General features: G+C 26.2%; 1 protein-coding gene across 3 annotated transcripts in view; it reads right to left on the bottom strand.

Moving 5' to 3' along the window:
* Positions 1 to 2171: 2171 nt before the first annotated feature.
* The window catches only part of LOC100210854 (protein phosphatase 1H), a 63427-nt gene continuing 48689 nt past the window's right edge, over positions 2172 to 16909 (bottom strand). For all 3 annotated transcript variants that reach the window (XM_065807782.1, XM_065807780.1, XM_065807781.1), the window contains one exon: positions 2172 to 2835. In XM_065807782.1, the coding sequence (XP_065663854.1) occupies positions 2393 to 2835 (443 nt within the window). In that variant the 3' untranslated portion in view covers positions 2172 to 2392. The remainder of the gene's footprint in view (positions 2836 to 16909) is intronic.

The following is a 16909-nucleotide window of genomic DNA, read 5'->3' as shown; positions in this document are numbered from 1 at the left end:
AAAAAGATGTTTTAGAGTAGGAAATAAATTAAATTTATTTTTATTCATATATCTTCATTTAACTTTTTACAAAAGCAGTTTAGCACCCCTATCATTAAAAAAAATTTATTAAATATTTTTCTGCATGATTTTTTAACCAAAGATTTCTCGTCTGACTTCCTAAAGTTCGTGGGAAAAAAAATCAGACGAATTATCGTCTACGTGTACACTTTTGACTTTGTAGACGTCCGCGCGAATAAAAGTTTTAGTAAACGTTCGCGTTCACTAAATGCGCAAATAGACATTCCACTTTTCGAAGCTTATTTTTTTTTTCAAAAAAGATTCATTTAATCGAAAACCTTTTTTTTTTTTTTGAAACTACTTTAACTTATCGAAGTTCTTTTTTTTTTCCGAAACGAATTAACTTTTCGAAACTCATTTTTTTTTTTCGAAATTTATTTAACTTTTCAAAATTCAACTTAAATTTCAAAATTAATTTAGTATATATATATTTTTTTCGAAATTAAAATGAGTTTAAAAAATTAAATTTAAGCTTTTGAAATTATTTTAGCTATTCGATAGTTTTCGAAATTTTTTACAAAATCCGAAAAAAAAGTTTTTTTATCGATAATGTTTTCATCGAAAATTGTGTTTTCGAAAATGAACCCTATTCAATAGTATTAAACGATGTTTTTTAAAGCCCGATAGAACTTGAAACTGTAAAAAACAACACAAAAAATTAAATTTTATTTATAATATACTTTAACAAATCATCATGAAAAGCACTTAAACAAGCCTACGAAATTATTTAAATTCATTTTGAAAATCACTCGTTGATTTGCGCAAATTATATATATATATATATATATATATATATATATATATATATATATATATATATATATAAATATAAAGTTATGGCGCACATAACTGTCTATTTGAGCAAGCTTTCCGTCAACAGTGGATAGATTTCATACCACATATTCTTTAGAGGAAAGAATAACATCATGTCGAAGAAATTTGCGTACTGAAGAGAATATTGCGTTATGTTGCGACCCATGGAGATTATTACCGAACCACGATCAACAATTTTTTGCTTAAAAACATGGATGGACAAGATTTGATTTCAAAAGAATTGCGCTACGTAGCATACGGCGACTGCAACTTTACTTATTAAAATAAAATTAGGCGATTAAATAGAAAATTAGAAACGCACCTGATTAATTAGGCACTAAAATCGTGCAAAATTTTCTTTAGATTATTCTTTAGAGCTACGTGAAGTCACTGGTTTATACTGATAAACGAGCAACAATAAACTCCTTGAGGCCAGCATCGTTTGTGTTATTCGCGATATACAGCCAGCAGTGCTCGAGAAAGCGCCCCAAAATTGGACGTTTTGATGAAAAAGAAAAACGAGAAAATTTTTTTGTGCGGTTATTAAGGTACTTCAAGAAGTCCTTGTGGCCAGAGCTGACATCAAACCTTTTGATTCTGAAACAAGCGCGCTTTAACCACTGTGCCACGACTGCTTATTTTATATTAAGAAAATTTACAAAACTCAATAATATTTATAAAAACCGTTAAAAAACTTTATTAAAATATTTTTTTTCGTATCATAAATTTATAATTGTAATAATGAAAAAAGTAGCTATATTCATTCAAATCTGAGTAAAGTCATATATTTGTCAACAAAATAGAATTATTATTTACATTGTTTCCTAAAATACAATTGCTAAGATGATGATACCATGAGCGTATTTCGGCCAGGTTTAATTAGACATTAGTCTGCCTGCAAAATTTGCAAAAATTTTAATCTTTTTTGAAACCTTATACTGAACCCATAAAATATTTAAGAAATGAGCATTTAATATTTGTCTTCCATTTTTACTATAACTAAATATAAAATTATATACGCATTAATATAAAATTTATTTTATACATATATTAATGTATATGTATGTATATATTTATATAAATACTTAAGCATATTTATGTGTGTATATGCAAATTTCAAATCTAATTATTACTTAATAAAGATTGTTGTATGTATGTATGTATGTATGTATATATATATATATATATTATATATATATGTATTCATGCATGTATTTATTTAAATATTTTAGGCGTTAATTTTAACACTCACTGAATATTGCTTTTGCATCACATAAGTTCATTGATATTCATCATACATATGTGTGTGTGTGTGCGTGTGTGTGTGTGTGTGTGTGTGTGTGTGTGTGTGTGTGTGTGTGTGTGTGTGTGTGTGTGTGTGTGTGTGTGTGTGTGTGTGTGTGTGTGTATTTGAGGCGCTAATTTTAACACTCACTGAATATTGCTTATAGTTATTTTTGCATTAATTAAGTTCATTGAAGAATTAATTCAAGCATTCTTTAAGTTTTCACCATTATGATTAAAATAAGGAATCATTAACACAATCATCATTACTATGCTTTTGCAAAATAAAACTAAGTTCCGCTTTCCAATTTGCTAAAGGAATTACAAATACAGATATATCATCGTAACTACCATTTTTATTATCTATTGTCCTCCAACCATGTTCGGTAAAAGAACCTCGAGCTTCATCAACAAGACTTTGTGCAGCAACAATATAACGTCTAGGGTCAGATGGTTCTTGATTTGATAACTTGTTTTTGAGAATTTCATTTACATTTTCTATAGTAAGTTTTTCCCATAATCCATCTGTAGAAATAACAAGCACGTCATCTTCATTGAAGTCACTATCGCTAAGCTGAAATACTTTGACATCCGGAGCAGCTAACATGAACGGTTTTATTTTTACGCCAATAGAGTAAGGTACTTCTAAATCATGATCACCGAATCCACGAGTTGTCCCTGAATTAAATTTATACTTTGTGTTATTTGTATTACACTTATATTATATATAAGATTTATAAGTTGTTGTCTCACTTATACAATATATATTTCTTAAATACATCTTACATAATTAAAGTCATTAATATATGATTGGTGTTAAACACAAGGGAAACAATCAATAATAAAGGAACAAATAATCAATAATAAGAGAACAATATATTTAATAATAAAAAGATAACAATATATATAAAAAATAATAAAAGAACCATATTCTAAATGCTGAAAATATACTGTTGGCTTCTTGTGAAGGTTTTTTTTTCTTTTCATTTAGTTGCGTTGGATACCTTAATTTGCACAGCAACAAACTATTTCAGGTAATTGCAGACTTTTTATTTGTGCTATATAGACTAAATTCATCACGTGCATTTATATATGGGCAGTACTACTATTGAAGGTGTTTTTTATTAGGTAGTCATGGTTACCTAATTTAGCATAGCAACCAAATTTTTTGCTAGTTGCAGTGTTTGTGCTACGTATAAACGATTTACAAACTGAACCTAAGTATGGCTTTCTATGGATTATATGGATAAGGCTTTCTACATGTTGCCTACAAGTTTGAAATTAAGAAATTGAGAGTATGTGGAGCTGTTAGCGAACGGGCTGTAAAAAAAAATAATGAATTTTAATGCAAATTAGTTGACGAACTTGGCTGTTGACATGCCTAAAGCTAATAACTCTGGCACTAGTAACAATAGCAACACTGCATGCTGTTTCTTTAGAGAATCGGAAGAAGTATCAAACATAATTGGTTTACCAAAAACTATTCTTTAAAAATTATTTTGTAATCCTATATACATTATCTTGTAGTCTAGATGTTGGTGATAAATTCCACGAGTATATTTTACAAGTTGCTCGCATGTATGTAAATTTATTTCCATGGTACTACGTGCCAGTTAGCATTCGTAAATCTTTTTTTAAGGTCATTGACTCATTGAGTCATCATAAACCTGACTCATTGAGTCATCAGAAAAATTCAACTACTAAAATCATCAAGCTTTCATCATAATAACTAATTTACATTTTTCAATGAAAAAATTTTATTTTAATTTGAATTATTGTCAATACAATTGCAAAATTAGATATCCATGACAATCAAATAAAAAAAATACCTACTTTATAGGAGGTGCAGACCTTATATTAATATTTATACCAAATTTAGTTGATATACAAGACCATTTTAATAACAGACCTTGCAATTGCACAACTGAACGGAAAGACTTTTTTGGCAACAACAACAACCACAACAACAACAAAAAAAACACAAAATAAATATTTCATATTGATTTTTTACTTAATTAAAAAAAAAAAAGAATTCTTTTCTTTATTTTAATTGCAGCTTCAATTTTTTTGTGCAGGTTCTTTCTGAGAAGGTGAAGTAAATAGTTTAGTTATATAGCTATTTAACCCTCAACCACTGCACTTATTTTATACCCTTAAACACTGCCCTTGGCTGATGCAGCCATACGATTTTAATGGATCAATTTTATTGAAATTTATTTTAAACTTATCAGTAGAATAACTCTTAAATTAAAAAAAAAAAGTTATGAACTTTTTATGTTTTCTTGCATAAAAATAATTCAATCCTTCTATAATTTCAATAATTAAATATTCTATATTTCGGTGGTAATTCAAAGTCATAATATACAAGTATGACAAACGATTGATAAATGCTCTACTAAAATGTATTTGGTGCACTTTTAACTTGTTATGAACAAAAAAATTTATATCTCAAATCTAAAAAAAAAATTCAGTGAAAATCAACCTTAATAAATGAGAGAATAATTATTTCAGTCACTATCAGTGTTAACAGGCTTTAAAAATTGTCGACCTAGTAAATCTTCATATGTCAAAAATAAGCTTTTGGTTTATTTCTCACCTAAGTGTAAAACCTTTATTACCATATTAAACCCTATTGAAAATATGATAAAACAGATGTTAGAAAATGTGCATTTGACCCTAAGCCACGCTAGAATTAAATAGTTTTGTTTTTTATGTTTTATGAAAAATCATTTTGGATTTATAAATTAAAATTTTTTATAAAAAATACTTATATTGTAACACAGTGTCTGATCGGAAGTTTTTACGAATTGACCAAGATAAATATAGTTTAGAAGAAAACACAAGTTTATTAGATCTGAACTAACTGCACCCCCTCCCCACCTTCACCGTGTTGTATTAAGGACTCAAGAGTAAGCCATGGCTCTGTAACTTTATAGCTTTTTAACATAATAACTTTCAACCATTCTAGGAAATAACACCATTATAGCTGCATCAGCCAATGATATTATTTCCGGCGGCCTCGAGTTTAAAAAGTCAGAGAAGCTCAGGCTTCCCTGACTTTTTCAAACTTAAGGTTTTGTTAAACCTTATTACTTTAAAAAATAATTTTGAAATGGCTGCATCACCATGGGGTTAAAAGTATATTAGATACGATTCTAATACAATTTTTTTTATTTTAGAAGAGCAAGATAAAAATAAACTTGATTAATCAAATTAAAATATTTACAGGCGTGGACAGGAATGACGTGCAATTGAACGCTATTGCTGACCATGCAAGTAATTTTTTTTTTGTTGACAACTTGACCATGACTGTATAGATGTTTTGACGATTTTCAGAATATTTCAGAAATGCGCTGAAAACGATAAGCTAAACAGTTTAGCTCAGCGTTTTTAAGTTATTTTTTTTTAAGTCCGAAAAGTATAAAAAAAAATTAAAAAAGCTAAAAAAGAAAACATTTCCTCACAAAAAAGAAATTATATAAGCTTTAAAATTCAACTCAAACTCGAGGCGAAAATTACTTTTTGTTATGTTTTTAATTGCGGTTGAAATAAATTACTTTCTTAAAAAAACTTATCTTTTGAAACGTTTTTTTAAAGTTACGCAAAATGCTTTCAAAAATTACTTCTAATGATTGTTTAATAAATGAACAAATTTTATTTAAATTCTTGTTTATTTAAAAAATGAAATTAAATTATTGAAATGAAAAAAATATAATATTTTTAAATTGTAAAAACATTTTATTTGAAAAAGTCGCATAAAAAATTTTATATCAATAATAAATAAAATTAAAAAATTTTATATCAATAATAATGTAGTCTTTTTAAAATAGTAATTTTTAATGATTTAACTAGTTAGTCAAGTTAAAAAAAAAAGTTTCTTAAACAATTCTCTGTAAAAATAGAAACAAAAAAAATAAAGCATTTAAATTAGGGTTTCTCAAACGGGATCCCGGGATCCCGTTTTTCCGGGATCCCTGGGATAAAAGTGGCAGCAGGATTTCCCGGGATATCACTGTTATATCCCGGAACATAATTTTTTTTTAATTTTACATATGATAACTGTTTGAACTAATTCGACCAAAAATAAGAAAAATATTATTGCATTTAGTTGCATTTTTATGTGTTCATATCTTATATTAAAACCTAACACAACAAGAAATGTTATTAAAACTATCTTAAACTATCTAATTCAAGGAATGTTTTCTTTTTACTCGTTGTTATAAAATATGAGTAAAATATAAAAAAGATTTCTAGCGACGGAAGCAGCAAGTTTGATTTTTAAACTTCTAAATTATTGAAAAGTTAAACTTTTTCTGTATTGAAATATTCAATAATTTTTGTATTTAAAAAACGGCAAACAAAGACATATAAAGTGATACGTAAGATATCATACATATGTAAGAAATATTTATAACTTTACCTTTAGTTGCTTTGCGATTCAATTTAGTTATACCATGTCAATTGTAAATGGATCGAAAGCATGGCAGTATTTTTGTAAAGAAAAATCTGGCGAATCTGCAATTTGCAATATGAATATAAAATATAAAAGTGCAATATAAAGATAATGTGCGACGGATTTTTGACAAGTGGGCTTTCCTTCGTCATTTAAAAAATGGAAAATAAAAAGATTTTGTACTGTTGGTATTGAAACTGTTGGTAATGAAATGTTTATAAAAGTTGCCCCAAACCAGAGCCCTTTTCTTGAAAAAATGTTAAGCAATCAAAGTATGACTAATCATTTGTTTAATCATAAATGGGAACTAGACAATGGACAGGACAAAATTTTTTATGGACGAATACTAACAGAAAGGCAAAAAGACAAGAGAACTGTGTATGTTACATCTTACTGGGGTTTCGACGAGGACTCATCAGAGGATTTTGACATGTTTATTGAGTCAATTATTGCTGACATGATACTTGGCAAACTATTTTTTGAAGTTTAGTTAACTGTTATTGTTTATGTAAGAAAATAATTTTCATGTTCTTTTGCTACTTATAAGTTCAAATTCATCTCTTGAAACTGTTCATTTTGATGTGTTTTTTTTACCTATATGTAATCTTAAAAACTTATGAAATATTCATATTTATTTAAAAAAAATCATCAAACGTTTTTTTGTAATTTGCATAATTTATGGATAATAATTTCTTTATTTCATTTCATTTTTCATTGCAACTAGTACAAATAAATTCCTCTTTTGAAACTGCTCATTTTGGTATATACTTTTGTTAATGTATTCATAATACTTTCTGAAATATTTACATTTGAAAGAAATTTGCTTCACTTTTTTTTATTTCTCTATATAAAGTCCATAGGATGTCAAGGCACTTCGGACAAACTAAAAATCTCAATAACTTTTGAACCAATAATGCCAGCATCATAAATTTGGTGTTGTTGGAAAGCATTTTTCATTCATTTTATTACACATTTATTGGTATTGGATTAAATTAACTTTTTTGGTGCAACTACCTAATTTAGATACTGATTTTTGACAAACCATAACAGAAATATCTAGTTCCATAAAATGTAACAGGAAAACACCCACTGATACAAAGTATCACCAGGAAATTTTAAAGCTCCGCTATTTAATTATATCTGGCATAAATTTCATAATAAATAAAAGTGTCTTCAACATTATCCATGGGTTTCTTCACAAAAAACAAGCATTACTAATTTTACATTTTTTTCAGCCATATCTCCCAAAGCTGTTCTACAAGCTTTGTAATAATGTGATAAGTAAGTTTAATTCTAATAATCTCAGTTTGTCAAGATCTTCTCAATCAGCAACTCCTCAGCTTCATCAAAATGAGATTTAATTGTTACGCATATTCTTCCATAAGTAGACATGGAGAACTAAAACAAAAATATATTTGTTTTAGTTCTCCAAAGTTTATTAGGAATGTTATCAAAAAGAGTAAAAAAATGGTTGCTTAATTGATTGCTGCTGCAATTTACAGAAATAATTTTTCCACTGTATTGTTTAATTACATTAGCACGGATAGATTCAATTACATTAGCAAAAATAATGACAATAAATGTAGGTACTGCAAACAAGCATTTAAACATTACAGAAAGGAAAGTTCTGAAAAGCTTATCTGGGTCATCCTGAGTATGACCATAGTATTATCCACTATGAAATGTGACAATGATGTATACTTCATCAACCATTATAATAAATGAGCATTGTCTGTTTTAAAGATTCAGTATCAAGTTTATTTACTTTTGAGGTCAATTTTGTTAAAGATGGGACACTAGGTAGCTGAAAATCATTTCTTAAACGCTTGTATAATGCTCAACATCAATAATGCCTGATGAGTACAAAGACTCTCCAAAAATGGTACTTTTCAAATATATCTTTTTGTAAAACATTTTTTTTTTAGTGATTTCAATATTGTTTTAAAAACAAACTGCTTCAGATAAAATAGAAAAATTGTTTATTACTCTTATTCGGTTCTGTGAAAGTGTTGAAATAAAACACATGAAATAAAACACATGAAATAAAACATATGAAATAAAACACATGAAATGCTGTATATTTTGAATCACTCTTAGTTTGAAGAAATCTAAAAGAGTATTATGAATATAAAATTAGTCACAACATAAAGTAGAATGAAAAAAAAAGTTTTTAATTTTTAAAATATAATAACAGTAATAACAATGATTATTATTACAGTATTATCAACATTATTATTATTGTTATTATTATTATTACAATTATTATTATTACTATTATTATTATTATTATTATTATTGATATATATTTTCATGAAATAAAGACTTAATTTCGTTCTACTTTAAGACATAAAAAACATTAGTCTGTATTAAATATATAATCATAAAAACTAAAAGGTTAGATAATTAAAATGTTCCTCACTGTGGCACCCCAGTTCTTTGAACAAAATCTTTTGGTTGCCATCATTACACTTGTAACTTATAACAGGCATTTGTTCAGTTTCAACCTTCATTATAATTTCACCAAACTCTAAGTTATCAGCCTCATTAAAACTGTTAATTTTATCCTCTTGAATATTTCTTACTGATAAACCTGTTTGTGTTGTTATACATGGTTTTTCTGGTGCTGTTGGAGTTTGACTAAAATTAATGGGGTTAAAATATTATTGGAGGTTCATTTGGTTGTTTCTAACCAATAATCACTATCAAATTTACATTTTCAGACCAATGTTTAGAGCATAACAGTATATTTTGAATCAGGGATATTGTCTTTTAAAATTTACAATCTTTTGGTAAACAATTCCTTATTATTTTGTCATAGTTAGATAAGCATGAAAAAACACAACACTTTAAAGGCATTCAGCATTTTTTTTTTTTAAATATCTAAGGGAATTCATTTTCAAATTTTTTGCTAAAAAATTAGCCTCCAGTCTTTCTATTTAATTACACAATTGCAAGCTTGTTGTAAAGATAGCCTTAATAGTTAATTTACCCCTGATATTAAATTATATAAATTTTCTGCAAAATTGGCAACTCTGGTTTACTCCAAATTTATCCAAGTTTTTTTAACTTTAATATAAAAAATAAAATAAATTTTTGTAAATATAATAAAAAATATGAAAAAATTTTTAACCCTGTCCCCCTTTCCAGATAAAAACTGGTGCTGCGACCATGCAAAATACACACTGTTTAAATAGATGTTGCAGTTAATTAGGCAAACATATGTAAAAAAAATTTCCATAAATTTGTTCTTCATAGATAAACACATTATGTAGGCTGTATCGTTAAATACCAATCACTGTCATGTAATAATTCTTGACTATTTTCAGTTAATTTTTATTAATAGTTTAGTAAAATAAGTATTCAATATCTTATTTTACTAAACTATTATCTTATTGTAACTTTTATAAATGTATTAATAAATTTATCTTTGCATCAAAAAAATTATTGATATATTAATGAAGATTTACCAGAAGTATGTTGATTAAATGTTGTAAAAATTAAATTTAATAAAGTATATAAGTTGCAATTTTCAGCATAAAAACAACAGCAATTCAATTAATGCTCTCCTAATCCTAAACTGATGTAAATTAAAAAAAAAAATTTTCTTAGTTTTACAGGCTTTGTAGGCATTAGCTGATAAATGGATACCTTCATTAGTTTCATTCAAATATTGAGAATTTTCTCAAGATTCGAATGAGATTCAGATTCATCTTGTATTCTTTATTGCCTATTCATTCCTCATAGCTAATTTCTGGTTGTTTTTTTTTTCAAAAAAATCTTAATTCCTACTTTTTAAATGCCCTTTGATAATTTTTTCTATATTGTTACTGTATCAAATAATGAACAATAAGTCCTTTAATGTTTTTACAATAAAATAATAAGCAGGGGGTCTTATTTCAAAATTGATTACTGCTATATCATAAAAATCATTTAGAAACCTATCTTCTTTACTTTGACTCTTGCATTACTTTCAAGTCACTTTCTTTTCAGCTTCTACATATGCTAATCACTTTGGTTCCATATCTATTAAGTTCACAAGTATTTATAAATTTATTTATTTTGGTAATAGGAGTTTTTTAAATTAAAAAGTGCTTTAGCAGAGCTTTTCGATTGTTCAACAGCAAGTGCTTTACCTTGTTTCAATCTTGCTTGAATCTTTCTCTATTTTCAGATGTTGATCCTGGAGTAATTGTAGTTCGAGCACAATTTTACAGATGTCACAAACACAGAAGGATTCAGGTAAGAATGCTAACTTTGACTTTTGAAAATTTTATTCAGTTCACTCAAAAGCTTTTATCTCATTTTGACAATCTTTCTAATGCTTTTCTGCATTTAGTGCAGATGGCATTAGGGAAACATTCATTACTTAAATCAATCGATTTTAAAAAGAATTTATACTTTCTAGTTTAATGTTAACAAGTTGGATTAAAAAAAAAATTTTATCTAAAAAAAGCTATTAGAATTTGCATCCATTAATAAGATTAAAACTTTCAACATGTTGAAAGGATTAATCTTATTAATGCAAAAAATTAAACCCTAAAAAAAAGTTTCAACATTAGTTTTTAAGTATCTGCAAATATTTGAAAGTAAATTATTAAAGTAGATTCTGACCTATCAAAATTTTACCAATCCATAATGGCCAATGATTCTATTCAAGCATTAGGAAATCAGATCATTTCAAAAAAATATATAGCCAATGCAATTACACAAGATCTGTTTGCTCTATAAAGTTGCTTTTTGTTTAGCACTTAGTTCCAATATTAAAGAGAGCGCTGGATAGTTCCAATATTAGAGAGATAGTGCTGGAAAACCTCAAGTCAATCGGTCAAATAAAAGTTTAAAAAAATATCATTTAAGTGACTATGATAAAGCCCTTTTTACGTCTGAGAAAGATAAAGTAAAAAATGAAAGAACTAAAAATATAAAAGCTAAATATAAAAGAAAGTAAATAAAATATAAAAAATAAAAATATAAAAATTAGTAAGCATCAGAATAATATTTTTCATTCTCTCTATTTCATTATCAAAAATTATTTTCTTATAGTAGTTGAAATTTTTGAAGTACTGTCCTTTTTTGTTGCATAGTAGTTAAAATTTAACAGCATTTAACAAATGCATCAAGTTTAATAAAATCATCATGCAATGACACAAAATTAGTAATAAAACATAAATTATGGATAGCAGAATGCATCAATCTCTAAAACAGATTAGAGATGCAATTCAACAGTGATGCAAGAATCTCACACACATAAACTATAACAGTATGAGTTAAAAAAATTAAAAAAAGCATCAGTGAGAAGGTTGTGGTGGGTCTTTCCAGCTCACTAGATAAAGTTCTTAGAGCAAGAGCACAATGCAGGTCATGATTTGCAACAAATCTACTTATGTATTTAGGTTTTATAAGTAAAAAGCTACTAACTCCTGCTAACCTCAGCCACTAACCCCTGCTAATCTTATTTGTTTAGCTGGGGTCGCAAATTGTAAAAGACTCCACATTTAGACAGACAGCTGATCTTGAATCTAACCTTACTTCTGTGATAGCTTGGGGCTTGCAGTGGCTTGTGAATTTTAACTTAAGCAAAATTTATTTATTTACTGCAATCAATTATCACAATATTTTTAATATTCCTATATTGATGAATAGAAACACTCTTACTGAGTCGCCTACTTTATGCCTACTCATATTATCATTCACTACTGACCTCCTGTGGAAACCATATAACCTGTTGCAAAATTAGCATCTGTTAAAATTAAATTTTTTCTCTCTTTTCTACAAATACCATCATGGATCAAACAAGCTGCCATCTCTAGTTCCATCAACTGAAACTCATTCTTTTGTGAACTATCGTTAAGCAAAGTCTTTTATCATAACTGTCCTATCAAGCTCTAAAAACTTTTATTTATCTAATTTCTTTCCTCTCAAATCAATCTTCTGAACTTACTCCCATCTTCATGTTATTTCAAAAAAATACAAAGATAGAAGTTTTATTTAAAAAAAAAGTTGTACATTAAATCTGTACCTTAAACATAATTACTATTATTAATGTATTATTTACTAGTAAGGAGGGGAGGGGACAGTATTAGCAATAAAAAAAATTACCATTATTAACTCAACTAAAATTCATCTGTAAAATTCTTATTTAGTGAAAAAAAATATGAACACTCAAAAGACAAACACTAAAAATCCATATCTGAACATTAAAATTCCATGATCTGCCTGTTTACCTTAACCCCCTGTTTTCTTTGTTTATAAAAGAAATCAACAGAATAATTTAAAAATTTATATTATAATTGTACAAGATATGACAGGTTTGTAAAATGACTGCATTGAACATATTTGTGTGAGTTTTGGGCACTGCCCAAATTCAGAAGTTGAGGACTTTTATTCTTTTTAATATATATTGGCAAATGTTGTTTGTTTTTTTGCAGAGAAAGGCCTTTATTCAGCGATGTTTCCATCAATGTTTCTTTACAGCATGTATCTACATATATGATATATGATATATACATATATATATATATATATATATATATATATATATATGAGATATATATGATATAAATATATATATTATACATATATATATATATATATATATATATATATATATATATATATATATATATATATATATATATATATATCAGCGCTTGTTTTAAAGCGTTAAGTTGCGGCAATTTACGTACGAATTACATACGCCTAGAGCGATTTACATGAAGCAACTTTGATATTTTTTTAACTTTTAAATCTTTTGCTCTATTAAGCGGTAAGATAAAAGAAGTAATTAATTTTACAAAAAACCACTTTGACGATATGTAAAAAAGTTTGAATGACAATTATGTTGGATATATGCGCTATTTACTAAGCTTTTTTTTTATCAAAATATATAGTATACTATATATTTTGATAAGTAATGACAAATTTTATAAAAAATCATTAATAAAATTGTTTATTATTATTAGTAACAAAAAACAAGTTTATTCAATTTTTGCTTTGTATACAAAGTTACTAAACGAAACTTAAAAGAAAACCATAAAAGAAATATTTGTGATTAAATGTTACGATAAACTTTTTTATGTATCATTTTTTTAATTTAGCAAGCCCAAGTATATTTATTTATACAAGTTTTTATAGCAATAAAAAGAAATTTCTTAAACCTCTATTGAAGAGTAAAAACAAGTGAATAACAAAAACCAAAAAAGTTTTATTCTATATTATCGCTGTTTATGTTATTTTTATTTTTATTTTGTTTTATGGTAATGATCGATTGTTTTGCTTGAAAAGCGCAAATATTGAACGCAAACACGCTTGAAGCAAACCAATACAATATATAATAAAAATAAGGTCTTGCAATGTCATACTTTATATAAAATATTTATTCAAAATGTATTTATTTTTAATAGCAGCTTTACATAATTAACAGTTTATGCGCTATTCAAAAAGTGAACAGAAAAATCCTTAAAGCTTAAAAAAAAATTGATTAAAAAATTATTCTTTTAATTTTTAATATGCTAAAGGTATGTGTAATATTCAGACTTTCCAATAAAGTTAGCACACAAACCGATCTTTACCCGTTTTATTTTTTAGTAGAAGATATATTTACTATTAAAGTTTTGTATTACCTCAAATATTATTAAATTTTTGGAAAATGCATTTTTTTTTATTTTTATTTTTGGAAAGAAAGGATGCAGACAATTAACTGTTATTCACAAAACTTAATTGACACTCTGTTGATGATGACGATGTCTTCTACGAACGAGGCAATAAAATTGTTAAGAAAACTTAAATTTAGATAAATCAAGAATAGAGTATAATTTCCACTTAACACTTTTAACGCGTCAATAAGGAAATTTCCTAATGAAGGCACACATTGCAGACTCCATGAAATTTATAACAAGAAACAAATTTATAACAGTTGTTATTCTTCACTAATGACTATTTATATTTCTATATAAATGAAGACAAACTAGGATATATAAAAAGTTTACTTTTCCTATTCTTTACCAAATTTTTAAAATTAAAATATGGATAGTACTTTGAAAAGTAAGAGAGTTACTTTGAAGACTTTTAATAGATGGGAGTATGGCAAGGATTTTCAAATTGAAACCATTACAGAAAAAGAAACTACTTATGTAGTTTAAATCATATGTAAATTGTGTGCTCTTCATCGAAGCACTATTTTATTAAGAACTAATGGAGCAGTAAGAGCAGCTGCCTTACGATTTATAAATGGTACGAGTAATATTAAAAAAGATAGCACTAGTAGACATATATCAAGTGGGACTCACCAATATGCTATACAATTGAAAAATGAAGATTTTGACAATAATAAAGAAGGAACAAAAAATGTAAGGGTTTAATTTAAATGTTGATGTTTTATTTTAATAACTTCTTCTATTTTCAAGCCATTTCAATTTAAAAGCAAAAAAGTTAATAGCAGGCCGCCGAGAGCGGTCACGCTCTGGGACAGCAACCAGATTGGCGCCCTTATTTATTAAAATTTTTCTATATTATAGATGAAGGACCTTATTTTTTTTTTAAGGTACCTTCTTTTCATTTGGCACAAAGCACTTGCTGTGTTGTAATTCTTGGAAACCATAGTCTTTGGTCGGTTGAAGATTATAACGAAATTATTGAGAGTTCTCTTGCAAAATATATGCAAAAGCGTAGAAAATGTCTAACTACTATATCCTATACTATTTTTTTTTATTTTACTAAAAATTGTAGACAAACTCTAAGGCTGCATCAAAAATTTGCAGAATACATACGTTTTGAACGTATAAAACTTGCTGTTAACAAATACAAATCACTGGTAAAGTAAATAAATAAAATGTTAATCTTTTAATTTGTTACTCCCTAACTTTTTAAAAATAAAAAATTGTTTTTTAGTAGCAAAGCAGAAATTAAAAACTAAGATATAATAATAAAAAAAAATCATATTTTAAATAATAAATTAATTTTTTAATGCATATATTAATGATGAGAAAAAAAACAGTTTGTTAAACATTTAAACAAATTTAATATTTCATTTAATTATTTAATAATAGTTTAAAAAATTTAAAGCAAATAAACATTCCAATATAATATTTCTTTATTGTTTTTTGTTAATTTAATTATTTTTTTATGGTCGCGTTTTGCGGAAATTCATTATATCGCGGTAGTTTTGATGTCTTTAAAAAATAAAAAGATAAAGAGAATTTTATGACGTCAAACTCACATTAAGCTAATGCATTAAGCATTCATTATCTAAAACAAGGCATGATATATATATATATATATATATATATATATATATGTATATAGTATATATGTTACTGTTACCCGCAGTACCAGGAATTAGCTAAATGCTAATGTCAAAAAGGTTTGCAAATCTAATAAGTCTTATCTAGACTTAATTGAAACATAATTTTAAAAAAAGAAATTTTAATGAATGAGAAAATAAAAAGAACTAAACTAAACTAAAACACAAGAAACAAAAATATTACTCAACCAAAAAAAAAACATTTAGTTTAAACTATTGTTTTTTAACTAATTTAAAAAAAGTAAGATTCCATACATGCTAGTAAATGATTACGCATTTAAAAAAAGTTTTGATTAAACATACAATATTTTGAACATTTATTTTAATTCATTTTTTTTTTAAATTTTTTTTCCCTTGTAACTTTAAATTCTAATGATTATAGATTCTATATTTTTTTGTTTTTTATTTATTCTAATTCACCTCTCCAAGGACAGTGATTAAGAAACACCTTAAATTTTTCCAAAAGTTTTTTGATTAGCTTAATTATATGTTATTAGCTAACTATTTTCAACAGTTCCTTATGATTTTAACAGTATAAAAAACTGTATAAAGTACTGAAATAATAGATTTAAATGTTAATATATGTTTGAAAGTGACTAAAAACAGCTTTTTTATCATTTAAATTTCTCCCTAAATACAAAACCTTTCGTTTTAATTTTCATTTTATGCAAAGATAATAGATAGTTCTAGGTTAATTTATAAACATATTTGAATATGTGTTTATACATGTAAAAAATGCATTTAAAAAATGTAATTTTAACAAATTTAAACTGATTTTTATGGAGATAAGACTTTTTACCTTTGACTTTTTAAAGAGAGTTTGTATCATTCTATAAGAAACAATTTGCCATATTTTTAAATAACGTGGTTTTAAAAAGCTCATTTTATTAAAAAAATTAAAATACAACATAAATTATCTTCAATTTTTATGTTTTTAGAGTTTTTCCTGACATTTCTGAACAAAACTTTTTAATGAGAATGAATGAATATATATATAT

Source organism: Hydra vulgaris, chromosome 10 (genome assembly GCF_038396675.1).
Source record: "Hydra vulgaris chromosome 10, alternate assembly HydraT2T_AEP".
NCBI classification, from domain to species: Eukaryota; Metazoa; Cnidaria; class Hydrozoa; order Anthoathecata; family Hydridae; genus Hydra; species Hydra vulgaris.
Note: the sequence above shows the minus strand (reverse complement) of the source record. Positions and strands in the feature narration are given on the sequence as shown.